This window comes from Rhamphochromis sp. 'chilingali' (assembly GCF_963969265.1).
Source record: "Rhamphochromis sp. 'chilingali' genome assembly, chromosome: 20".
NCBI classification, from domain to species: Eukaryota; Metazoa; Chordata; class Actinopteri; order Cichliformes; family Cichlidae; genus Rhamphochromis; species Rhamphochromis sp. 'chilingali'.
The window spans coordinates 537,501-564,241 of record NC_137947.1 but is presented as its reverse complement, the minus strand read 5'-3'; the positions used below and the strand labels follow the sequence as shown (position 1 = coordinate 564,241).

The 26,741-nt window shown below is 42.5% G+C and overlaps 1 protein-coding gene across 1 annotated transcript in view; it reads left to right on the top strand.

Annotated features, from left to right (window-relative positions):
- Positions 1 to 26,212, top strand: part of LOC308388651 (heterogeneous nuclear ribonucleoprotein L-like) — a 78,387-nt gene extending 52,175 nt beyond the window's left edge. The window contains exons 9-14 of the mRNA XM_080869491.1: positions 2,460 to 2,677; positions 3,736 to 3,857; positions 12,021 to 12,222; positions 12,625 to 12,682; positions 12,765 to 12,863; positions 23,347 to 26,212. Coding sequence (XP_080725617.1) covers positions 2,460 to 2,677; positions 3,736 to 3,857; positions 12,021 to 12,222; positions 12,625 to 12,682; positions 12,765 to 12,863; positions 23,347 to 23,402 — 755 coding nt within the window. The 3' untranslated portion in view covers positions 23,403 to 26,212. The remainder of the gene's footprint in view (positions 1 to 2,459; positions 2,678 to 3,735; positions 3,858 to 12,020; positions 12,223 to 12,624; positions 12,683 to 12,764; positions 12,864 to 23,346) is intronic.
- Positions 26,213 to 26,741: the final 529 nt, after the last annotated feature.

The window sequence follows — 26,741 nt, the reverse complement described above, 5'->3', positions numbered from 1 at the left end:
AAAATGTCCAAGTAAATATCTTGATGCATGCTCAGTCATCCAGGTAAGGAAATCCCCAAAAGTCTATTCTCTTCATCTCTATGTAGCGTTTTCAGTGGGAGAAAGTTCAAGTGACTTCTTCAGTCTCAGCTGACTGCAGGTTTCCCCAACGGTACATTTGCATAATGACAGACACTAGCACCACCGACTAACAATAGGCCGCAAGGTCAGTTTCATGGTTATTATTTTGTAAATTGTCATTGGCAAAATGGGCAACTGATCAATGGCCATGAGTACCATTCACAGAGAGTTAGGGAATGGCTGCAATCACAGCATTGTAAGATGGTGAAAGATGTATCCTTTGAAAGCCACAGAGATACAGTGTTTAGAGAACATGCACCTCAGCTGTTCCGATACTTCTGACAAACGAGATTACTAAAGGTTTTCGCTTAGGCAGCGGTTGTCCTTCTCTCCTGGATCGTTTAGGAGTTTTCCCCGCTTTGACAAAAGTCCAGCTGGGATAACCACATCCTCTGGGCCTTCTTGATGTGATGTTCTTCTGCCTCCCTGGCCGCTGTGTCAGTGGGAATGGTGTTCGCTCGTCCTGATGACACCCAGTTTGTGCTCCAGTGGATGATGCGAGTCAAACCTTAGATACTGATCCGTATGTGCAGGTTTACGGTACACGTCAGCTTTTAGATGTCCCCCATTACTGATGGAAATCTCGCAGTCTAAGAAGGCTAGCCTCCCACTTTTCATATCCTCCCTGGTGAAGTTGATTTGTTGGTCCACCGAGTTAATGTAATCCGTTAAATGTGGAACGTCCTGAGATTTGATTTTCACCCAGGTGTCATCCACATAGCTGAAAATCAGTGACTTTGTGGTGTTCCAGGGTAGGATACAAAAGCTTCTTTTGGACTTTTTCCATGTATAAGTTGGCCACAATTGGTGAAACTTGGGAACCCATGGCACACCCATGTTTCTGGGTGTAGTACTTACAGTAGTTGGTGCTGAAAGTGATCCTCTTGCTGAGGTCAGGGTCATCTTGTAATCTCTTATGAACTACCTCCAATGGAGGACAGAGTTGATCATACAGACAATTGGTCTTAAAGGTACACGATGTTTATGTCTTCAGTAAACCATACAGCCTTGGTGTAGCATCCCCAGGATAAAGCATTTGGTATGAGGTCCAGTCAATAGCATCGCCCTGTTCTTCCTGGTTAAGACAATCAATCACCCTCTTCTGAGACCTGGGCTCATAAGTATTTTTGTCACTGAGCAGTGACAAAATCTTTTCATGATAGTCTTTCCTTGCACCTACACATGTCTGTCTGAAGGGTGACAATGTTGTTGTCATTACTAAGCAATGAGAGTGGCTTCCTCTTCTTTATGCTGATGTTGGAAGCTGGAGGTTTTGCAATGCTGAGGCAGGCCGAAACTTTCATCTGCAGATGTTGGATCTTGTTATACATTCACTGCTTTTATAACAAGATCCTGTTATGAAATGGCTGTGTGCAGGCAGGAGAAGGACCCAAAGTGCAGACTCCGGAGACAGAAAGTAACTCAAAACAGCTTTAATGCTGAACTCAAAAGGGTAACAAAAACTAAGAATACAAAATACACCTACACAGACAAACCACACAGCAAGATAACAGTAGATCACGACAATGACAAACTGAAACACAGGGCTTAAATACACACAGAGCAATCAGGGAATGGACAACAGGAGGGAAACACAGCTGGGGCAAATCAGGCCTAACGAGACAAAGGAAGCAAAACCAGACACATTTACATGAGACACGGATTTTCAAAGTAAAACAGGAAACATAACACAGACTGAACTATAGACACAGACTCTGACTGGACACAGAGAGACAGCAACTAGAGAACACAGAGACATAAACCATAAGACAGAACTCCAACAAAGAAACCAAAGACTAGAAATGATAAGTAACATAATAAACTCAAAACTCTGGGTCAACGACCCAGGCATCCTAACAGATCCAGGCTACAGCTAAGGAAAAGGCAGCCAAACAGAGGGTGCACACTTGTAGAGGCATACTTGTATCTGATGTAGCAGGCTGACATTCCCACATCACCATCACTAGCCTAAGCCAACACTGATCCAGAGATGATGACACATCTCAAAACTAGGGCACGTCATCCAAAGTCATAACAGGGCATCAATCCTTTTCTCATTTTCAGTTGTCTTCCTATGTTGCTGCTTGGTTGGGGGTGATTTAAGTGTCTGATTAGTTTTGTTGATACATTTGTCGTTGTGGTGGTCACCCCACAGTTTACTTTGGCGTACTTTGATTCATCACTCACAGTAAAGAGCTTCCATGCCAATGACATGTTGGCTGTGAGTGTGCGCTCACTTATTCACCTGTGGCGCATGAAGTGGTTCAGAATTGGATTGGTGCAGACAGGCTTTCATTGTTCTTGCAAGACAGCGACTGTTTTGATGTGTGCCTTCCCAGGTCCACCATGTCCCCTGCTGCCACTGCCCGGCAACAGCAGGTACAAGCTCACTTCATTGGACGTTCCAGACATGGTGTCTTATCCACTGCCGCAGTCATCCTCGTCATACTCTGGCCATGCCCCCAGTTCTGTTGCCATGGTAAGTGGCCTCCATCCATCCAAGATGAACTGCACCCGCATCTTCAACCTCTTCTGCCTCTACGGCAACATTGAGAAGGTAAGTGTTTGTTTGTGTATTCTTCATGTGTCTTTGGCGTGTTTTTGTAGAAACACGGCAACAGCTGTTAATTTTATTAACAATTAATTAATAATTAGGTTGTAGAAATTGTGCTGGAAGGGAAAAGCTAGTAAAAACAATAAAAAGATTCCAGTGGAAGCAAACTCAGAAATTGTGTGTGTGTCTATCATATCCTGGCCCTTCAGTCCTACTCACAAGTAAATGACAGTATATTGAATGGGATTAGACCTCTGTACATCAACACCTACTGCATTATTTAGAAATGTACTATCCGTTTTCTTGTTGTCACTCATGTGCTTGTGTGTCATTGAATTCTGTTTAATGTCAGGACATGTGATGTACCCCTGCAAACCAAACCAAACCAAACATAGGTCTGATTCTCCTTTTTTAATGTGATATCAGAGATTGTTTACATTGTTTTCTCATACAATTGAAATTTTAACTTTAGGGTTTAATTATCTGCCTCCTCCTGTTCACTTTCGGTATGCCATAAATTACTCCCAGCACTTTAACCCTCTCAGGCTCAAATTAAACTTTTTGTTGCTAATGCACAACCAAGTCCTGCAGTGGTACTTCTAAAAAAACCTCATAAAATATGTATGTGGGGTAATCAGGTTGTTAATTTTTAACTGTTGCAAATCGGCAACGCCTGCCTTGAGAGGGTTAATAATATTTCCATATCTGCTCATCGCTACCTTATAACAAAATAACGAATAGATTCTGCTGCTCCTGTAACACTTAGAGAACTTCCCCAAACATCAAACACATTCAGTGTTCTCATAGAGTATGTTGATTTCATGACACAGTCAGAATAGCTATATTCTCCAATGTGGATTGTGCAAATTACTACCTGATGTCACAAAAAAGCACAAGTGTAAAATATCCTGACTTTAGATAGCCTTCCAAATGTCCTCTAATGTACACTGTGTCTTCTAATGGTTAACATGAAAGAATGTTTACATCAGTAAAACATGTACACTGCTTTCACAATGTATGGTACCTCTTTAGAACAGCTGTTATCTATGTGCTTGTTATAGGTTAAGTTTATGAAGAGTGTTCCTGGCACAGCGTTGGTTGAGATGGGAGATGAGTATGCTGTGGACAGGGCCATCACACACCTCAACAGCATTAAGGTGTTTGGTAAAAGACTGAATGTCTGGTAAGATGTGCATATCTTTAATTCAATTCAATTCAATTCCATTTTATTTATATAGCGCCAAATCACAACATAAGTCACCTCAAGGTGCTTCATAGATACAGAGAAAAACCCAACAATCATATGACCCCCTATGAGCAAGCACTTTGGCAACAGTGGGAAGGAAAAACTCCCTTTTAACAGGAAGAAACCTCCGGCAGAACCAGGCTCAGGGAGGGGCGGCCATCTGCTGTGACCGGTTGGGGTGAGAGAAGGAAGACAGGATAAAAGACATGCTGTGGAAGAGAGACAGAGGTTAATAACAGATATGATTCAATGCAGAGAGGTCTGTTAATACATAGTGAGCGAGAAAGGTGACTGGAAAGGAAAAACTCAATGCATCATGGGAATCCCTACGTCTATTGCAGCATAACTAAGGGAGGATTCAGGGTCACCTGGTCCAGCCCTAACTATATGCTTTAGCAAAAAGGAAAGTTTTAAGCCTAATCTTGAAAGTAGAGATAGTGTCTGTCTCCTGAATCCAAACTGGAAGCTGGTTCCAAAGAAGAGGGGCCTGAAAACTGAAGGCTCTCCCTCCCATTCTACTTTTAAATACTCTAGGAACAACAAGTAGGCCTGCAGAGCGAGAGCCAAGTGCTCTAATAGGGTGATATGGTACTACAAGGTCATTGAGATAAGATGGGGCCTGATTATTTAAGACCTTGTATGTGAGGAGCAGGATTTTGAATTCAATTCTGGATTTAACAGGAAGCCAATGAAGGGAAGCCAAAACAGGAGAAATCTGCTCTCTCTTTCTAAAAAGTTCTAGTCCCTGTCAGGACTCTTGCTGCAGCATTTTGGATTAGCTGAAGGCTTTTCAGGGAGTTTTTAGGACTTCCTGATAATAATGAATTACAGTCGTCCAGCCTGGAAGTAATAAATGCATGAACTAGTTTTTCAGCGTCACTCTGAGACAGGATATTTCTAACTTTAGAGATGTTGCGCAAATGGAAGAACGCAGTCTTACATATTTGTTTAATATGTGCATTGAAGGACATGTCCTGGTCAAAAATGACTCCAAGGTTCCTCACAGCGTTACTGGAGGCCAAGGTAATGCCATCCAGAGTAAGAATCTGCTTAGATACCATATTTCTAAGATTTTCAGGGCCGAGTACAATAACCTCAGTTTGATCTGAATTAAGAAGCAGAAAGTTAGCGGCCATCCAGGTCTTTATGTCTTTAAGACATTCCTGCAGTTTAACTCATTGGTGTGTGTTATCTGGCTTCATGGACAGATAGAGCTGGGTGTCATCTGCATAGCAGTGTAAATGTATGCTATGTCTTCTAATGATGCTGCCTAAGGGAAGCATGTATAGTGTAAACAGAATTGGTCCTAGCACTGAACCCTGTGGAACTCCATAATTAACCTCAGTGTGTGAAGAGGACTCTCCATTTACATGTACAAATTGGAGTCTATTAGATAGATATGATACAAACCACTGCAGCGCAGTACCTGTAATACCTACAGCATGTTCTAATCGCTCTAATAGGATATTATGGTCAACAGTATCGAATGCTGCACTAAGGTCTAGCAGGACAAGCACAGAGATGAGTCCACTGTCAGAGGCCATAAGAAGATCATTTGTAACCTTCACTAAAGCTGTTTCTGTGCTGTGATGAGCTCTGAAACCTGACTGAAACTCTTCAAATAAACCATTCCTCTGCAGATGATCTGTTAGCTGTTTGACAACTACTCTTTCAAGGATGTTTGATATAAAGGAAGGTTGGAGATTGGCCTATAATTAGCTAAGACTGCTGGGTCTAGAGATGCTTTTTGAGTAAAGGTTTAACTACAGCTAGCTTGAAGGCCTGTGGTACATAGCCGATCATTAGAGATAGGTTGATCATATTTAAGATCGAAGAATTAATTAATGGCAGGACTTCTTTGAGCAGTTTTGTAGGAATGGGGTCTAAAAGACACGTTGATGGTTTGGAGGAAGTAATTATTGAAGTTAACTCAGAAAGATCAATTGGAGAAAAAGAGTCTAACTTAACATCAATGGTACTAAGAGTAGCTGTAGATAATATTACATCTGTGGGATGATTATTGGTAATTTTTTCTCTAATGATAAAAATTTTATTTGTGAAGAAGTTCATGAAGTCATTACTAGTTAATGTTAAAGGGATGGTTGGCTCAAAAGAGCTCTGACTTTTTGTCAGACTGGCTACAGTGCTGAAGAGAAACCTGGGGTTGTTCTTATTTTCTTCAATCAGTGATGAATAGTAAGATGTTCTGGCTTTGCGGAGGGCTTTCTTATAAAGCAGCAAACTATTTCTCCAGGCTAAATGATGATCCTCTAAATTTGTGACACGCCATTTCCTCTCCAGATTACGAGTCATCTGCTTTAGGGTACGTGTTTGAGAATTATACCACGGAGTCAGGTACTTCTGATTAGAGACCTTAGTTTTCACAGGAGCTACAGTATCCAGAGTCGTACGTAGTGAGGAGGTGAAATTATTAACAAGATAATCGACCTCTGTTGGAGTAGCGTTCAGATACAGTGGGGCAAAAAAGTATTTAGTCAGCCACCGATTGTGCAAGTTCCCCCACTTAAAATGATGACAGAGGTCAGTAATTTGCACCAGAGGTACACTTCAACTGTGAGAGACAGAATGTGAAAAAAAAAATCCATGAATTCACATGGTAGGATTTGTAAAGAATTTATTCATAAATCAGGGTGGAAAATAAGTATTTGGTCACCTCAAACAAGGAAAATCTCTGGCTCTCACAGACCTGTAACGTCTTCTGTAAGAAGCTTTTCTGTCCCCCATTCGTTACCTGTATGAATGGCACCTGTTTGAACTCATCATCTGTATAAAAGACACCTGTCCACAGCCCCAAACAGTCAGACTCCAAACTCCGCCATGGCCGAGACCAAAGAGCTTTGGAAGGACACCAGGAAAAGTATTGTAGACCTGCACCAGACTGGGAAGAGTGAATCTACAATAGGCAAGCAGCTTGGTGTGAAAAAATCAACTGTGGGAGCAATCATCAGAAAATGGAAGACATACAAGACCACTGATAATCTCCCTCGATCTGGGGCTCCACGCAAGATCTCATCCCGTGGGGTCAAAATGATCATGAGAACGGTGAGCAAAGATCCCAGAACCACACGGGGGGGACCTGGTGAATGACCTGCAGAGAGCTGGGACCAAAGTAACAAAGGTCACCATCAGTAACACACTACAACGGCAGGGAATCAAATCCCGCAGTGCCAGACGTGTTCCGCTGCTGAAGCCAGTGCATGTCCAGGCCCGTCTGAAGTTTGCCAGAGAGCACATGGATGATACAGCAGAGGATTGGGAGAATGTCATGTGGTCAGATGAAACCAAAGTAGAACTTTTTGGTATAAACTCAACTCGTCGTGTTTGGAGGAAGAAGAATACTGAGTTGCATCCCAAGAACACCATACCTACTGTGAAGCATGGGGGTGGAAACATCATGCTATGGGGCTGTTTTTCTGCCAAGGGGACAGGACGACTGATCCGTGTTAAGGACAGAATGAATGGGGCCATGTATCGTGAGATTTTGAGCCAAAACCTCCTTCCATCAGTGAGAACTTTGAAGATGAAACGAGGCTGGGTCTTCCAACATGACAATGATCCAAAACACACCGCCCGGGCAACAAAGGAGTGGCTCCGTAAGAAGCATTTGAAAGTCCTGGAGTGGCCTAGCCAGTCTCCAGACCTCAACCCCATAGAAAATCTGTGGCGGGAGTTGAAAGTCCGTGTTGCTCGGCGACAGCCCCAAAACATCACTGCTCTCGAGAAGATCTGCATGGAGGAATGGGCCAAAATACCAGCTACTGTGTGTGCAAACCTGGTAAAGACCTATAGTAAACGTTTGACCTCTGTTATTGCCAACAAAGGTTATGTTACAAAGTATTGAGTTGTATTTTTGTTATTGACCAAATACTTATTTTCCACCCTGATTTACCAATAAATTCTTTACAAATCCTACCATGTGGATTCATGGATTTTTTTTTCACATTCTGTCTCTCACAGTTGAAGTGTACCTCTGGTGCAAATTACTGACCTCTGTCATCATTTTAGGTGGGGGAACTTGCACAATCGGTGGCTGACTAAATACTTTTTTGCCCCACTGTAGCTGCTCTGCTCTGTGTTGGTACAGGGCATTGAAGATGATAACAGTGGGTGGATTATATTCTTAAACTTAGTTACAGCGCTTTCAGAAAGACATCTACTTTGATAAAGTCTACTCTCCACCGCTGTGTAATCAATTATTGTAAATGTAAATGTTATCAGGAAATGATCAGACAGCAGAGGGTTTTCAGGAAACACTGTTAAATGTTCAGTTTCTATGCATATGTTAAAACAAGATCTAGAGTGTGATTAAAGTGGTGGGTGGGTTCTTTTACATTTTGAGAGAAACCAATTGAGTCTAATAACAGATTAAATGCCATGTTGAGGCTGTCATTTTTAGCATCTACATGGATGTTAAAATCACCCACAATAATTATTTTATCTGAGCTCAGAACTAAATCAGATAAAAAGTCTGAGAAATCAGACAGAAACTCTGTGTAAGGCCCAGGTGGACGATAGATGATAACAAGTAAGACTGGTTTCTGAGTTTCACAGCTGGGGTGGACAATGTTAAGCATCAGGCTTTCAAATGAATTAAAAGTCTGTCTGGGTCTTTCATTAATTAATAGGCTGGTGTGAAAAATTGCTGCCACACCGCCCCCTCGGCCTGTGCTTCGAGGTTTCTGGTAGTTAGAATGACTCGGGGGTGTTGATTCATTTAAACTAACATAATCATCCTGCTGCAACCAGGTTTCTGTAAGGCAGAGTAAATCGATTTGTTGATCAATTATTAAGTCATGTACTAACAGAGACTTGGAGGAGAGAGACCTAATATTTAATAATCCACATTTCACTGTTTTACTCTTTGGTTCAGATGTGGATGCTGTATTGTTCTTTCTTTGTAATTGTTTATGTTTAAGTTGTTTGTTGCTGGTTTTTAGTTTGTTTTTTGTCTGTTTGGGAGCTGACACAGTCTCTATGGAGATGGGTTTTTGGGGGGGTAGCAGGAGGAGAGAAGCTGCAGAGAGGCGTGTAAGACTGCAACTCTGCTTCCTGGTCCCAACTCTGGATAGTCATATTTTGGGGGGTTTAATAAATTTGTCCATATTTCTAGAAATGAGAGCTGCTCCATCCAAAGTGGGATGGATGCCGTCTCTCCTAACAAGACCAGGTTTCCTCCAGAAGGTTTGCCAATTATCTATGAAGCCCACATCATTTCTGGGACACCACTCAGACAGCCAGCAATTTAAGGAGAACATGCGGCTAAAGATGTCACTCCTGGTCTGATTGGGGAGGGGACCAGAGAAAACTACAGAGTCCGACATTGTTTTGGCAAAGTTACACACCGATTCAATATTGATTTTAGTGACCTCCGATTGGCGTAACCGGGTGTCATTACTGCCGACGTGAATTATGATCTTACTGAATTTACGTTTACCCTTAGCCAGCAGTTTTAAATTTCCTTCAATGTCGCCTGCTCTGGCCCCTGGAAGACAATTGACTATGGTTGCCGGTGTCTCTAGCTTCACATGTCTGAGAACAGCATCACCAATTACCAGAGTTTGACCCCCGGCGGGTGTGTCGCCGAGTGGGGAAAAACGGTTAGACACATGAACGGGTTGGTGGTGTACCCGGGGCTTCTGTTTAGGACTTTGCTTCTTCCTCACCGTGACCCAGCCGCCCTCTTTCCCCAGCTGCTTGGGGTCTGCCGGGGAACAGCTAGCGGGGCCTACGCTATCTTTGGCTGCACCAGCTACAGGGGCCTGGCTAGCTATGGGTGAATGAAGGGTGCGAAGCCGAGTCTCCAATTCAGTAATCCTGGCCTCCAGAGCTGCAAATATGCTACATTTGTTACAGATATCATTACTGCTAAAGGAGGCCGAGGAGTAACTAAACATCTGACACAATGAGCAAGAAAGTGCAGGAGGGACAGGTGAAGTAGCCATGGTGCTAACGAGTCGGCTACGAGCTAAGCTAGCGAAACAGTACAGAGACAGTGAGTGAATACTTTGGCTATAAATTAGGTAGTGAGTACACAGAAAGTGTGCTTCGGATGAAGCACGTGAAGATTATACTATGAAAAAGAATGTATTTAAAAGTTGTTAATTAAATTGCTAAGCAAATAAGCTACTCAGAAACACCACTGTGTTTGAGCAGGAACAGGAAGTGATACTCTACCGCAGAGCAAGCGAACACCAAGTGACAGCGCCACCAAGAGGTCAGATCCTTTACACTTTACTTCCAAGATCGAGATTCAATCTCAAATATGAGCAATCTCTCTCTAATGATCGGCTATGTACCACAGGCCTTCAAGCTAGCTGTAGTTAAACCTTTACTCAAAAAGCATCTCTAGACCCAGCAGTCTTAGCTAATTATAGGCCAATCTCCAACCTTCCTTTATATCAAACATCATTGAAAGAGTAGTTGTCAAACAGCTAACAGATCATCTGCAGAGGAATGGTTTATTGAAGAGTTTCAGTCAGGTTTCAGAGCTCATCACAGCACAGAAACAGCTTTAGTGAAGGTTACAAATGATCTTCTTATGGCCTCTGACAGTGGACTCATCTCTGTGCTTGTCCTGCTAGACCTCAGTGCAGCGTTCGATACTGTTGACCATAATATCCTATTAGAGCGATTAGAACATGCTGTAGGTATTACAGGTACTGCACTGCAGTGGTTTGTATCATATCTATCTAATAGACTCCAGTTTGTGCATGTAAATGGAGAGTCCTCTTCACACACTGAGGTTAATTATGGAGTTCCACAGGGTTCAGTGCTAGGACCAATTCTGTTTATATTATACATGCTTCCCTTAGGCAGCATCATTAAAAGACATATCTGTGCATAACCAAGGTAATGCCATCCAGAGTAAGCATCTGGTTAGACACCATGCTCCCAAGGACATCATCTTCAGTTTGATCTGAATTAAGAAGCAGAAAGTTAGCGGCCATCCAGGTCTTTATGTCTTTAAGACATTCCTGCAGTTTAACTCATTGGTGTGTGTTATCGGGCTTCATGGACAGATAGAGCTGGGTGTCATCTGCATAGCAGTGAAAATGTATGCTAAAATTTCCAGTAATGCTGTGAGGAACCTTGGTGTCATTTTTGACCAGGACATGTCCTTCAACGCACATATTAAACAAATATGTAAGACTGCTTTCTTCCATTTGCGCAACATCTCTAAAGTTAGAAATATCCTGTCTCAGAGTGACGCTGAAAAACTAGTTGATTTATTTATTACTTCTAAGCTGGACTCCTGTAATTCATACGGAAGAGGATTAGAGCCACTGGGAAAAAAAGTGGGCTCGTCTTTTTTTCTTCTTCTTTTCCAGAATTCTGAGAAAGAAGTCTGAATTCTGACTTGAATTCTGACTTGAATTCTGACGTGCCCACTTTTTTTTTTTCCAGTGACCCTAATCCTCCACAAATTCATTATTATCAGACTTTCCCCCAAAATTCATTTTTCTTTTAGGACTGTTCCCTGAACAGAATTCAGTTAGGTAAGGTAAGGTAAGGTAACTTTATTTATACCTAAAGGCAAGGTAAATTTGCTTTACAGAAAAATGACAGCATTTGACATCCCTTTAAAAACACACATACCTAGTAAATATATAAAACTCACTGTGACACATACTTTAATCCAGAATGCTGCTGCATGATTACTGAAAAGGGCTAGAAAGCATATTTTGCCCATACTGGCTTCTCATTATTTGATCCTGTTATCTCCAAAGTCAAATTTAAAATCCTTCTACTCTCTGTTTTCCTCCCCTCACCCCCAGACGATCGTAGCAGATGGCCCCGCCCCTCCCTGAGCCTGGTTCTGCCGGAGATTTCTTCCTGTTAAAAGGGAGTTTTTCCTTCCCACTGTCGCCAAAGTGCTTCCTTAGTGGGTCATATGATTGTTGGGGAGTTTTCTTTATTTTTTTTGTGTTTATCTTACAACATAAAGCGCACTGAGGCAATTTGGCACCATATACTTCTTTATTTCTGTGTATATTATCTAGACTATTTCATGATCAGTAGATTTGTTATGCATGGATTTGATAAGAAAAGTAACACAGTTGATGTTTTTGGTTTTTGCAGTGTGTCGAAGCAGCACGCAGTAATCCCCAGCCAGGTTTTTGAGTTAGAGGATGGCAGCAGCAGCTATAAGGACTTTGCTATGACCAGAAACAATCGCTTTAGCAGTGCCGGACAAGCCTCCAAAAACATCATCCAGCCTCCATCTGCAGTGTTGCACTACTATAACGTTCCTCCGTGCATATCACAGGATCATTTACTGAGGGTAAAGTACTTCTGTCTGTTCGCTGTCTGTCTTTTCTGTGTAACTGTAAAGAACTGTTTAAAGGTATTCCAAACCTCCTAAAACATTTTCTATCCTATCATACCATGTATGATGTATCCAAAATCTACTTCATAATTTCTTGTTTTTTCCTGAATTAATATGATTATTATCTTGGAAATTCCAAAAAAACCCATTGTTATTAAGAAGACTGCCCTGTTTTTCTGAATTAACAAGATATCCTTAAATGCCCAAAGATCCTCTCTTGAGTTGAGCCTGATTTCTTGAGCAGTCTTTGCCATAAAGAAATCCACTCCCACATTGTATAACAAATGCTGATAAGTTGTATGTTTAATTGTTGCCTAGTGCAGAACTGCTCACACGCTGCTGTCTGTGTTTCTGTAGCTGTGCACGGAGCATGATCTGCCTGGCTTTGTCAAATTTAAGATGTTTGATGCCAAACGTAAGTAGACATTTGATTGAACAGATGAAGTCTCGTGAATGTGGTCATCGCCTGCCTTTTAATGTTCAGTCTCTTTTTTCAGCCTCTTCTAAGACCATCTCCGGCTTGTTGGAGTTTGACAGTAAGACAGAGGCTGTGGAGGTTCTTACTGTTCTCAACCACTACCAGATTAGGATTCCCAGTAAGTCCATGAGAAAAACATCCATCACTGCCTACTCTGTCAGTCTCATGCTGGAAACTTCACAAATAATTCCTGAATGTGGAGCTGGAAAATACATCTGAAGTAGAAAAAATTATTTTGTAAAAATTATTTTGTGAAATTTAAACAGTTAATGCAGTTAATGTTAGTTTAATTCCTTGAGGATGAAAGTCTGCACTGTGGACTTCCTGCTAACCTCTAATTCTGTTAAATAAATAATAAATCCTGTTTTCATGGACGCCTGGATGTTAAACTTAATCGTTACACCTGGTAAAGCAGCAACGCTGATCGTTTAATTAAAGATGAAAGAATTCAGACAGTTTTCAATGCTCAGTGATGCCACAGTGTTCGTTTGACTTTGGGACCTGAAACGGACGGAGTTTAGGACCCAGATTACCCCGCGAGGCGCTGTGTAGCACATAACATCGGTTCGAGGTCAGTAAGCACAACCAGAATTCATACATAAGGCGCACTGTTGATTTTCGAGAAAATTAAAGGATTTTAAGTGCGCCTTATAGTGCGGAAAATACGGTACTAACCATGCTTTACATTTTATACTGCACTGTCACATCCTCCAATTAATGTAATTTTATTTACATGGCATCAAATCCTAAACTGTCCTCCAGGACACTTGCCATAGAACAGTTTCTTCCCCTCTGCTGTTGGACACATGAACAATAACCATATGACTGTTCCCGCTACTAACACATGACCCTACGCTGTGTTCACTGCATCATTCCATGTTTGCACTGATCACCACCTGCACTCATGTATATATCTTTCAACGTAGCACTCTTAATTCTTATTCTCATGTATATATCTCATGTATAGCTCATGCACATATCTTTCTACGTAGCACTTTTAATTCTTATCCCTACTTTTATTTTTTCATGTCTATTTAAGTGCTATTTATGACACTATGTTTGCACTGAAGCACCGCAGCAATTTCCTAATGTTGTAAACCTGCTCAACATTTGGCAATAAAACCCTTTCTGATTCTGATTCTGATTCTGATAGTAAAGTGAAGAGCTAAGTCCTTTTAGCAGCGCATGGCTCTCTTTTAATATGAAGAGCTCTTAGAAATGTTCTCTCTAAGCTGCGCACGTGCGCAATTGCGCACTGCTGGCATGGTGTCTGCGCACAGAAAATCTGCGTTGCGCACAAAAAAAAACTGAATTGAAATTAAAATTAAAACTTTAACAATTCTGTTTTGCAGTGCACCAGTGTTGTAGCTAGCAAAGCGGCTGATGTGGAGTGAAGCCACGTTAGTGTACAACCATTGGAGATGTGAGCAGGACAGACGGAACAACTGACGGGAAAAGTGTGGACTTTATACCAGTTTTTAAATCGTGTTGATCGGCCACGTAAAACCAGAGTTATGATAAAAAACACGCAATGTTTGGTTTTCTTCCTGAATACTGTCGTTGTTTCTATTTACTGCGGGAAGAAACGGTAAAAACGGCGTTTCATAAGGAAAACGCTCGAAAGCCTGTGAGCAAAGACAAACCCCACCCCCCTCTGCCTTTCCTATTCGTCCAAAAAAGTGCCATTCGACCAATCAAAAAATGATATGGCAACGTGGCATCTAGTTGTTAAGAAACAGGGGACGTTTTAGGAGTGACGGCGTGTTTGAGATGTGAGAGATTTGAGACGTTTAGCGCAAATCTTGTGTAGTTAGTGTGTAGTCAGCGTGTAGTTATTGTGTAGTCAGTGTGTAGTCAGCGTGTAGTTATTGTGTAGTCAGTGTGTAGTCAGCGTGTAGTGTAGTCAACAGTTTTGTTGTGTGTGTCAGAACAATGAGGCGCCTGCTGAGTGTTACAGGTGTTACAGCAGTGATACATCTGCTGCTGTCAGGCCTGCAGGTCAGGGCCGTGCAGAGAGGTTTAAAGGGACGGGTGCTCAAAGTTAAAAAGGGGCACATTGAACCAGGCTGAATAACAACAACACACATTCATCAAGAGTCTAATATGGGAAGGGCAGGGCTGTGTTGATCTGAGACTGTAGACAGTAAAAAGTCCACAGGAGAGATGGTAGCTGATTAAACAAGTGTCATGAGATAATAACAAAATGCAAAGATTGGTGACAGCGCTTGGAACCATAAGGACACAAAAAACTGTGAGAAATAATTTAGGCTCTGCCTGTGAATCACTCTTTGCTTCTCTTCTTCCTTCCATCCCATCATTTCATATATCACTCTCCACTTGCTGTCTATGTGAGAACAAGGCACAACTTGCTATTGCAATAAACTATAATCTAATTATCCACACCTAACAACTCCTGCACTTAATCTAAATGATGACAGAAAAATGTTATAGCCCTGCCTTTAGTAGCCTCACACAGGTCCTGCTGTTTCCTCCTCATGTCATGCAGACATGCCTGGTAAGGACCAGGCATGTCTGCACAATGTTATATCATGAGTAATAATTAAAAAAAATCCATCTAAATAAAACACACACATGCACACACAGTGACATTTTAGACCTTCTTCAGAATACTGTATATACTATGGGCATCACTGTGCTGATCCAGAATCCTTACATTATTATTTATTACTAGAGCTACAATAATAAAGCAATGAGGAGGGGGAAGTAATAAATATGAAATAATGTATTTATGATGATTCCATGTGTTTCACTATCCACTCTGTGCAGGGCAAAGCTTATTACATGTTTAAACTGTAGAGATACAATCATTTTACTGCTGTAAAATCCACATTTTGTCTTATTTAAAATATAAATCTAATATAATCTGCTTCTTAATGTATGTTCTTTAAAATACAGCGTGTGTTTTTTAATATATTATAATTATAATAATTATTATGTGAACATGCATATTAGATCGTTTTTTAGTGAAATATAATCCCTCCAGAAAGGCAGGAAAAGCCCGGAAACTTACTTTAAAACTAAATATGTTCCCTAAAACGGTGACAGAGCTACAGACCCATGACAGCCTTACACAGGTAGCCAGCAGCTATGACCAGCACTACTTGTGCAGTTAATAAAAGGACAGGTAATGTGTGTCGCGCTGTTGCACACACAGCACGCTCGTTTGTTTCAGTTCGTCAGTTGCAACAAGACAACTTACCAACGTGTACGTAATAAGCTAACACTCCTGGGTGCTACACACTACAGTGTACGCTGTACACCTACTTACTGGTTTTGTCGCATCAGTCTGTGTCTCTGAGTTAACTTGTGTTTCTCCTACAGCTCCGGACCGCTAAAAATGTGCGTGCTCTTTGTGAGCTCGTTCCCGGCTCGTAACCAGCGCGTTCTGCCGTCAAGGGCGATCATTGGTTAAATGTGATCATGTGACTGATGTGGTGTATTCATAATTGTCTCTGGTACATTTGTTGTATGGGCAGTATGTGTTCACTGTTTGATTGTGTAATTACGTGTTACGCACTGGCAATGCATGCCGGTAGATGGTAATACAGGAAGTAAAGAGATGGTCTTACCGCACACAGTGGTCCCGCGTACTTATTCAGATTCAGAGTAAGAATCACACATGGTGTCAGAAGTGCTGTGTGACTTGTAAGACTCCATACATCTGCCGAGTGTGAGGAGAAGGGGAAGGTGGAAACAAAATGCCGAATGACGACGTAGACGATCGTCCGAGGGCAGGAGTTAGCACCGCGCCTAGCACTCCCAGCGCTACGTTTAGCATCCAACCACCGGAGCCCTTTGATTTTTCCAAACCACACGAATGGACAAGATGGGTCCGTCGCTTCGAGAGATTCCGTCAGGCAAGTAATCTGTCTGCGAGCTCGGAGGAAAATCAAGTGAACACTCTCATATATTGTATGGGAGACGAAGCGGATGACGTCCTGAGAGGACTAAAGTTAAGTGATGTAGACCAACGGGACTATGCTAAAGTGAGAGATAGCTTCCACAACTTTTTCATTGTCAGGAAAAATGTTGTTTATGAGCGCGCACGTTTTAATATGCGCAAACAAGAGCCGAATGAGACTGTTGATGCATTCGTGACTGCCTTGCATGCATTAGCAGAGCACTGTAACTACGGACCGCTCCACGATGAGCTGATAAGAGACAGAATAGTAGTGGGCTTGGCCGACACGAGGCTGTCTGAGCGCATGCAGATGGAAAAAGACTTGGACTTGGATAAAGCTATAAATATGGCCAGGCAGTCAGAAGAAATCAAAAAGCAACAGTCAGCTTTGAGAAGTGAAACAAATGTAATGCATGTAAATGCGAAAACAGTTGACAGAGTGATACAAAAGCACGACAAAACAAAGTTCAACATGTTCAAAAATAAAACTGTCAAAACACAACAGCAATATAGCAAGAGACAAAGTAACAAATGCTACAAGTGCGGAGGCTCTCCACATCCGAAACCTGAGTGCCCAGCAAATGATGCAAAATGTCATTTATGTGGAAAAAAAGGTCACTACCAGCGAGTCTGCAGACAAAGCAAGACAGTGCAAAGTATTGAGGAGGAAGAGGAGCAAGGTTTCTTCCTAGGCTCAGTTTCCAGTGACGGCCAGGCGTGGACAGCCAACATACAAGTGAAAGATGCAAAAATCACTTTCAAACTGGATACGGGAGCAGATGTGACTGTAATAGCTGACTCGGACTTATCAAAGATTTTTGCTAACGAACACAGACCAGTCCTCCAGCAGCCAGAAAAACCTTTGTTAGGCCCTGGAAAAACACCACTGGACGTTGCAGGTTTTACAAAGCTACAGCTCAACTACGGAGCGAAACAGACAACAGAGAAGGTCTATGTTGTAAGAAACCTGAGCACTCCACTGCTAGGCCTGCCCGCCATTACAGCTCTTGGCCTGCTGGTGCGAGTTGACGCGGTTTCAATGGACACTCTGAAGACTACTTACCCTAAACTTTGCAATGGTCTAGGGAAAGTGCAGCGGGCCTATCACATTAAACTCAAACCGAATGCTGTGCCGTACTCACTCAAAACTCCGCGAAGGCTTCCTCTGCCTCTGATGGGAAGGGTAAAAGAGGAACTCCAACGAATGGAAGAGCTTGGTGTCATTACCCGAGTTGAGGAACCAACGGATTGGTGTGCCGGCATGGTTGTTGTTCCAAAGAAAAACAGCCCTAGGCTAAGACTTTGCGTAGACTTTACCGGACTAAATGAGTATGTGTGCAGGGAAAAATATGTGCTGCCATCGGTTGAACAAAGTCTCGGAATGCTCGCAGGAGCCAAAGTGTTTAGCAAACTGGATGCCAACATGGGCTTCTGGCAGATTCCCCTGTCCGATGAGTCTGCCAAACTCACCACCTTCATCACACCCTTTGGGCGGTTCCACTTTAACCGCCTACCGTTTGGGATCAACTCAGCGCCCGAACACTTTCAGCGCATGATGGCGGAGGTCATCGAGGGTCTCGAAGGAGTGGTGTGTCACATTGACGATGTGTTGGTGTGGGGACGTAACCATCAGGAGCACGATTCCCGTCTCCATGCTACACTGCAAAGACTGGAAAAAGCAGGCATAACGCTGAATGTTGAAAAATGCGAGCTCTCCCAGAGCAAGGTTGCTTTCTTGGGTCACATCATAGCGGATACAGGAATCAGTCCTGACCCGAAGGAAACGGAGGCAATTACAGAAATGACAGAGCCAACTAATGTGTCAGAGTTGCGTAGTTTTCTGGGCATGGTGAATCAAGTGGGCAAGTTCATCCCCCATTTAGCTGAAAAAGACAAAGCCCTGCGAGATCTTCTTTCCAAAAAGAACGCATGGTATTGGGGAACTGACCAAGTGAGAGCTTTCAAAACATTACGAGATGCCCTGACCTCACCCCCAGTGCTCGCAATGTATGACCCCAACAGAGACATTAAAGTATCAGCAGATGCTTCATCCTATGGTCTCGGAGGTGTTCTTTTGCAGCTGTGGGAAGAAGGATGGCGACCAGTGGCGTATGCATCGAGGTCCCTTTCTCCTACAGAACAACGATACGCACAAGTGGAAAAAGAGGCACTGGCATCTACATGGGCGTGTGAGCGTTTTCGTGATTTCCTGATTGGTAAACATTTTTGTCTTGAAACGGACCACAAACCTCTCGTTTCCTTACTGGGAGGACAAGCTCTGGATCTCTTGCCACCCAGGATCCAGCGATTCAGAATGAGACTCATGCGTTACTCGTACACTGTGCAGTACGCCCCAGGGAAATCGCTCTGGACAGCAGATACTTTGTCCTGCTCACCTCTGAAAAAACCAATGAACCTGTCAGACAAAGAGCTGATGGAAAGCACAGACATATATGTGGACAGTATTGTAGCAAACATGCCTGTCAGTTCATCATATATGCAAACACTGAAGGAACAACTGAAAAGCGACAGTGTGTGTGCTCGCGTCATGGACATGTGCACCGAAGGCTGGCCAGAACATGCAAAACAAGAGCCTTTACTGCGAAATTACTGGCCTGACCGAGCCACGCTCACTGTTGAAGACGGCCTTTTGTTAAAAGACACACGGCTTGTCATTCCTTCAGCAATGAGAAACGAGGTGCTGGAAAAACTTCACGAAGGACACCGAGGTGTTGTAAAATGTAAAGCTCGTGCATGCCAAACAGTGTGGTGGCCCGGGCTGAGTCAACAAATCTCTGAGATGCTGCTCCAGTGCAAAACGTGTATTCAAGAAAGACACAATAACAGTGAGCCACTCATGCCAACAGAATACCCTGCCCGCCCATGGCTGAGAGTGGGCACAGATCTTTTCGAGCTGGGAGGGAAAACTTACCTTCTCGCTGTTGACTATCACTCTAGATTTGTTGAGATTGCTTTGTTAAACAGGACAAAATCAAACGATGTCATTACTCACCTGAAATCTTTCTTTGCCCGTCACGGCATCCCAGAGGTCCTCATGTCTGATAATGGGCCACAGTATTCAGGTCAAATCTTTACAGACTTTGCAGCAGCATACGGCTTCAAACACATCACAAGCAGTCCCAAGTTTCCGCAAAGTAATGGAGAAGCAGAACGTGCTGTGCAGACTGTAAAAACTCTTCTGAAAAAAGCAGCTGATCCTTATCTAGCTCTTCTTGCCTATAGAGCTACACCACTGCAGTCCGGATACAGCCCTGCAGAGCTTTTAATGGGCAGACGTCTGCGAACCACACTGCCGATGCTTCCATCGCAGCTGGAGCCTACACTGCCGGACAACGCACTGCTCGCTCGAAAGGAAAGGGAGAAGAGGATGATGGACATGGCAAACTTCAACAGGCGCCACCGCGCAAAACCTTTATGCAGCCTGTCCCCAGGAGAGCAAGTTTGGGTGACTGATGTCAAAACTACAGGCACTGTTATCCAAAATCACTCTACACCCCGATCATACACAGTGGAGTTACCACAAGGGACTGTGAGGCGTAATCGTGTGCATTTGATTCCTTTAAGTTCACCTGTGCATGAACCTGCTAATGTGCCTGTGTTGCAGAAGCCTCAAACACCCTGCTACACCTGTTAACACTGATGTGGTCAGAACCAAGTCAGGGAGGCCAATAGTTAAACCTAAAAAGTTAGATCTGTAAGAAAAAAAAAAGGTTGTTGTTATATAACTGTGTTATAATGGTTTTGTAGAGCACAGTAAAATAAAGCTAAAAAGAGTTGTTAAGAAAAGAAAAGAACAAGAAAACAAAAACAAAAGGTTAAAAATGTAATGCAGATTGTTTGCCAGATGTTCTTGTATGGCTTTGAAAAGGAGAAAAAAAGAATCAAGAGGTAGTCTGGTTGGAAGTTCTGTCTTGAGAAAAGGAATATTCTGTTTTTGTTTAAAAGGGGAGATGTGGTGTATTCATAATTGTCTCTGGTACATTTGTTGTATGGGCAGTATGTGTTCACTGTTTGATTGTGTAATCAAATCAAATCACTTTTTATTGTCACATCACATGTGCAGGCACACTGGCACAGCACATGTGAGTGAAATTCTTGTGTGCGAGCCCCACAAGCAACAGAGATGTGCAAACACAACAACACAAACGAGCAAAATACAAGAATGGCCAACCTGAAACTAATAAATATATGTACAATATATAATAGTGTATGCATTTCTGGATGTGTATACTAAATATTTTCCTACGTGTGTGTGTGTGTGTGTGTGTGTGTGTGTGTGTGTGTGTGTGTGTGTGTGTGTGTGTGTGTGTATACACATTTTTACAAATTAAATAGTAAAAAAAAAAAAAAAAAAAAAAAAAATAATAATAATAATAATAATAAAATATATAAAATATACAGAGTTGAATATGTGCAAAACAGTGGCATTACTGTACAGTATGGAGTGCATAATGTTGAAGTTCCAGTAGTGAAGCTGAGGTGTCTATGACGTGTTCAGCAGTCTGATGGCCTGGTGGAAGAAGCTGTCTCTCAGTCTGCTGGTACGGGACCAGATGCTGCAGAACCTCCTTCCTGATGGAAGCAGTCTGAACAGTTTATGGCTGGGGTGACTGGAGTCCTTGATGATCCTCCCCGCTTTCCTCAGGCAGCGCTTCCTGTAGATGTCTTGGAGGGAGGGAAGCTCACCTCCAATTATCCGTTCAGAGCACCGCACTACTCGCTGGAGAGCTTTGCAGTTGTAGGCGGTGCTGTTGCCATACCAGGTGGTGATGCATCCAGTGAGGATGCTCTCAATGGCACAGTGATAGAAGGTCCTGAGGATGCGGGGGCTCATGCCGAATCTTTTCAGTCTCCTGAGAAAGAAGAGGCGCTGCTGCGCCTTCTTCACTGTTTTGTTTGTGTGTACTGACCACGTAAGATCCTCAGCCAGATGTACACCAAGGAACCGGAAGCTGCTCACTCTCTCCACAGCAGCGCCGTTGATGGTGATGGGGGTGTGTACTTCTCTGCACCTCCGGAAGTCCACTATCAACTCCTTTGTCTTTGCGACGTTGAGGGTGAGATGGTTGTCTTGACACCAGTGGGTCAGGGCGCTGACCTCCTCCCTGTAAGCCGTCTCATCACCGTTGGTGATAAGACCCACCACTGTAGTGTCGTCCGCAAACTTCACAATGATGTTGGAGCTGTTAGTGGCTGTGCAGTCGTAGGTGTAGAGTGAGTATAGGAGAGGGCTCAGTACACACCCCTGTGGAGCACCAGTGTTCAGTGTGACGGGGGATGAGGTGATGCTGCCCAGTCTGACCACTTGGCGTCTGTCAGACAGGAAGCTAAGGATCCAGCTGCAGAGGGAGCTGCTCAGTCCTAGATCCTGCAGTTTCCTGTCCAGCTTCGAGGGAACGATGGTATTGAATGCTGAGCTGTAATCTACAAACAGCATCCTCACATACGTGTCTCTCTTCTCCAGGTGTGACAGGGCAGTGTGTAGTGTCAGGGCTATGGCATCATCAGTGGACCTGTTGTGGCGGTATGCGAACTGTAGAGGGTCCAGTGAGTCGGGTAGTGCAGAGCAGATGAAGTCCCTGACCAGCTTCTCGAAGCATTTGCTCACGATGGGGGTCAGGGCTACAGGTCGCCAGTCGTTCAATGAGGAGATGGTGGAGGATTTGGGTACAGGGACGATGGTGGCCATTTTGAAGCAGGCTGGGACTACAGACAGAGAGAGGGAAAGGTTGAAGATGTGCGTGAACACTCCAGCCAGCTGAGCCGCGCATGACTTGAGGACGCGGCCGGGAATCCCGTCCGGACCAGTAGCTTTGCGTGCGTTCACCTTCCTGAAGCACCTCCGCACATCCTCCTCAGACACAGTGTGCGCACTGACGTCATCCGCGGTGCGCACACTGTCCGGTCTCATGGTGTTCGCTGTGTCGAATCTAGCGTAGAATACGTTTAGATCCTCACACAGAGAGGCCGTGGTCTGCGGTGTGCTGGTTTTCCCTCTAAAGTCTGTGATCGTGTTTAGTCCCTGCCACATACTCCGAGGGTTGTCAAACTGTTGATTACGTGTTACGCACTGGCAATGCATGCCGGTAGATGGTAATACAGGAAGTAAAGAGATGGTCTTACCGCACACAGTGGTCCCGCGTACTTATTCAGATTCAGAGTAAGAATCACACAACTGATGCAAGCCAGATCCTTTTATTTAGCAAAACTGTGATTAATAGTTAAATATTATTGTTGAGGGGCACAGACAGGACTCCGCACGCACGCACACATTAAAAAAATAATAATAATTTTTAAAAAAAAAGTTGCCTCAACAAAAGGGCACTTTGGGCACCCATCAGGAAAGGGGCGGGTGCTCAAGCCCCTCTAGCCCCCCCCTCTGCATGTGCCTGCTGCAGGTATCAGGCTGTTGTTCTCCTTCATCTCATAGTGGACAGAAATTAGACCATTGTCCTCACTTGGTCTGAGGACAATGGTATACACACACACACACACACACACACACACACACACTTTTCCAGCTAAATGCAAATACATGGAAGGGAGCCTTATCAAGCCAAACCTGTACCATTCCTTTTGCCCTCACATCTTTATCACAGTTGATATACCAGTCAGGCTGTTATGCTAAGTATGCATTTGTTTGTGTTTCTTTTTTCAGATGGGTCCAACCCATACACACTCAAACTGTGTTTTTCCACCTCATCACATCTATAAAGAGCTACCGAGCTTACAGAGAGCTGCTGGACCTGCTGATAGCTGACCTCTGACCCAAGGAGGGAGCATGAAAGGCAGACACGAAGAGGAGTGAGGCAGAGAGAAACCAAGATGAGAATAATAAAGGATGGAAATGGACGGGTATTTATAGAGTGCTTTTCTAGTCTTACTGACCAATCAAAGCACTTTGAGTTTGATGGCCACCAAAGAAGAACGTGGTAATGGACACTCTGAGGAATCCACTCTACATTTAGACGTCTGTACAGGCAACTGAAGTCACATTTTATGTTTAAAAAAATGTAAAAAAAAATTAAAAATGGAAACAATTTTAACTTGCTGTCATTTAAGGTTTCTTAGTGTTACATAAACTTGCTGCCCTGTGGGAGCTAAGCTTACAGGCCGAGCTTTCACTGCAGTGCTTGGTCAGCATGAGATGCGTAGCTAATTTATGAGTTTACTATAAAAATATTAACACATGACATCTGGAGGAATCATGTTAGGAATGTCATCAAGGTTTCAATGACTATTTATGTTTATCAGAAACAAAACTTTATTGTTCATGTAAAAAATCAGAACCGCGTCTGGTTTGTTTTAGCCTAACCTGAAGAAATGAATCCAATATGTAGACTAACTTGTAGAGAAGAAACTCTCTCTGTCATGATATTTGCTGAGAAACTTCAGAGGACGATACACATTTTATACACCTCAAGTGTCCCGAAGCAGCCCACGTCAGAAACCTGTCTAATGACATATTAATAAGCAGCTTGGAATGAGTTTCCATGTCTGGACATGTTAAAAAATGAGATGTTGACATCGACTGAAAACATTTTTCATATATTTTAAAGTGGATCAAAGTTATTTTCCCCACTTAATGTGAGTTTAAAATGAGTCTACTGACGTTTTCCCCAGAATTCTGTGCATATATCTGTAGATCTTTTAATATATCAGTATTTGAATTACTGTACACAGAAAATTGTAGTGGGTTTTATTAGAGTCAGCTGCGACCTCTTGTGTTTTCTGTATAAATAGAAATCAATTGCGTGCTGTGTCCATTTGAGGTCATTTTAGAATCAAAATGTATGTTATTGTCACAGAGTTGCTGGACTCTCCTTTATTGTAACAGTGAAATAGATGTGAACTGAAAACAGTGCAAATCTACAGTCCAGAGATCAGAATATGAGTTATTCTTGTTTATCTGATTCAGGACTTCTTTGATCTGTAGCAAGCTGAAAACAACATTAGCCACGAGTCTGAGAGGAGGCTTCTGCATGTAACTGCACTCAATGCTTCTTAGATGATTAAACTGGGGATACTGGACACATTGCATCAGCTTGTCAGCATGATCTTTAAATGTCCCTGCTGTTACCTTAAGATAACATGTTTTCAGTTGTAACAGGATGTAAACTACCTGTGTTGATATATATGGAAACGGCAATTTTATTTATGCAGCACACGTGCTAAAACCCGTGTACGTTTACAATGCCTTAAGGCAATGAGAACCACAAAATATAAGTTTAAAAAGCAGAAAAAAGTCAAATAAAAAACACCCACTGAGTGAAGGCCTGTGTAACTAAAAAGGTGTTGAGTGAGCACAGCTTTGACTGATCTCAGGTCAGCAAGCAGCAGGACGTCAAAAATAGAAAATAGCATCCTTACATCTAATATTGTGATCGAACAGTTAAAAGATGTGAACCTGAAGACCTGAGCTTTAACTTGAAATGCGCTGTAGCTCATTCCAGTATAAAATGCGTTGATGTTGAAAAAAGAATAACAGAAGTACCATTTGTCCAAGCAGAAAAGAAAAACGTAAATGTTGGAATCTGACACTTTTACAAGAGCAGAGGGATCACATCTAACCTGGGAGGAAACATTTCCTGATGGTTGTGGTCTTTTCCAGGATCACATAAGGGCTTACTGTGTGTGCGTCATGTGACATTTCACCCACAGTCACATGATCTCGAGCCATTTTAACACCGGTGGGGGATTTTGGACCTTTGAGTTGGACAGTGCTCTCCTGCATTACGCTACTAACAATGATGAAATCAGATTTGGAGGAATGCTCGTCATCACTTATGCTGGATTTTAGAGATTTGGAGAATAAATATCAGGGAGAGTTTGAATCATTAAGTGTCCCAAACTCGATCTCTTAATTGCATCTGCATCATAGAAATATGTGATCTGTTTGCACAACAGTTACTGAGGACAGAAGGAAAAACTCGTAATAAAAAGCATTTTAATTTGTGCAATATTCCGTCTGTTAATCTCAAATCTAAGGTAAAAAAGGTAAAACTGTTTTGGATCAAATACAAAGAGCCAAGTGTCTCTGTTTAGTCAGACTCACGGATTCTAGAACTGAGGCGTCCTTGTTGTAAATAATATTTGAACATAAGCAATAATAACAGACAAGTTGTTGCTTATGTACTTGCTGTGTAACAGTTGTAAATGAGCACTAAGAGGTTTGTATGTAACGTGCTGTTTCTACAGTGATTTCATTTGTTTTTTGGTTATTTTGGGGTGTTTTTGGACAAATGAGGGCCTTTGAGTTCTTAACCCTCTCAGCACTGAAATAACAGAAATGTTATATTTTTGTTACTAAATATAGTTACATGGGTTACTTGTGTTCAAAATGTTACATTCAGATGATGGAATTCGCTGTTACATACTAACTTTTATCTTTTAGTTCTACATTTGTTCTTTTGTAAAGTGTGAACGACCCAGTGCAGCAGTAAAATGTAAACCGTGGCAAAAGCCTGAGTGTTAATCACATAACTGATGGTTTGAGACAAGGAAGCAGGTATAAGTTATGATTTTAAGACAGTAAATGTTTGATATTGTTAATAGTTTGTTGTCATTAAAAAAATCCTAAAACAATGTTGTTTTATTTCAAGACATTCTGTGGTCTAAATGATACGTACCTGTTCAAACTGAATAAACCTGTTTTGAGGCTGTAAAGCCGCACACAGAGCTGTGCCCTCACATCGTTATCAATGTCAGCTGAAAACCTGCGTGATAAGGATCCTCGTTTATTGTTTGCATCAGGATTTTTATACAAACAAAAGAAAGACCAGGAAGTCTTTGCACATTTTGTTTCCATATTTAGCTGTTTCTGCACAGTCTGTAATGAGCTACAGTTGCAAGCGTAGTTTGAAACCATGGACATAGTTGAATTGAACTGGGAAAAAAATGAATTATTCCACTAAACACCCAATGAGAAGGCGACAGTAACAGTACAATGCTAATATAACAGAAGTACATGCCTCCATAGAGTACATAATGAATTATATTCAGTATTATAAATGTATCAGCAGTTTTTATGTTAACTCAGTTTTGTCTCACTGT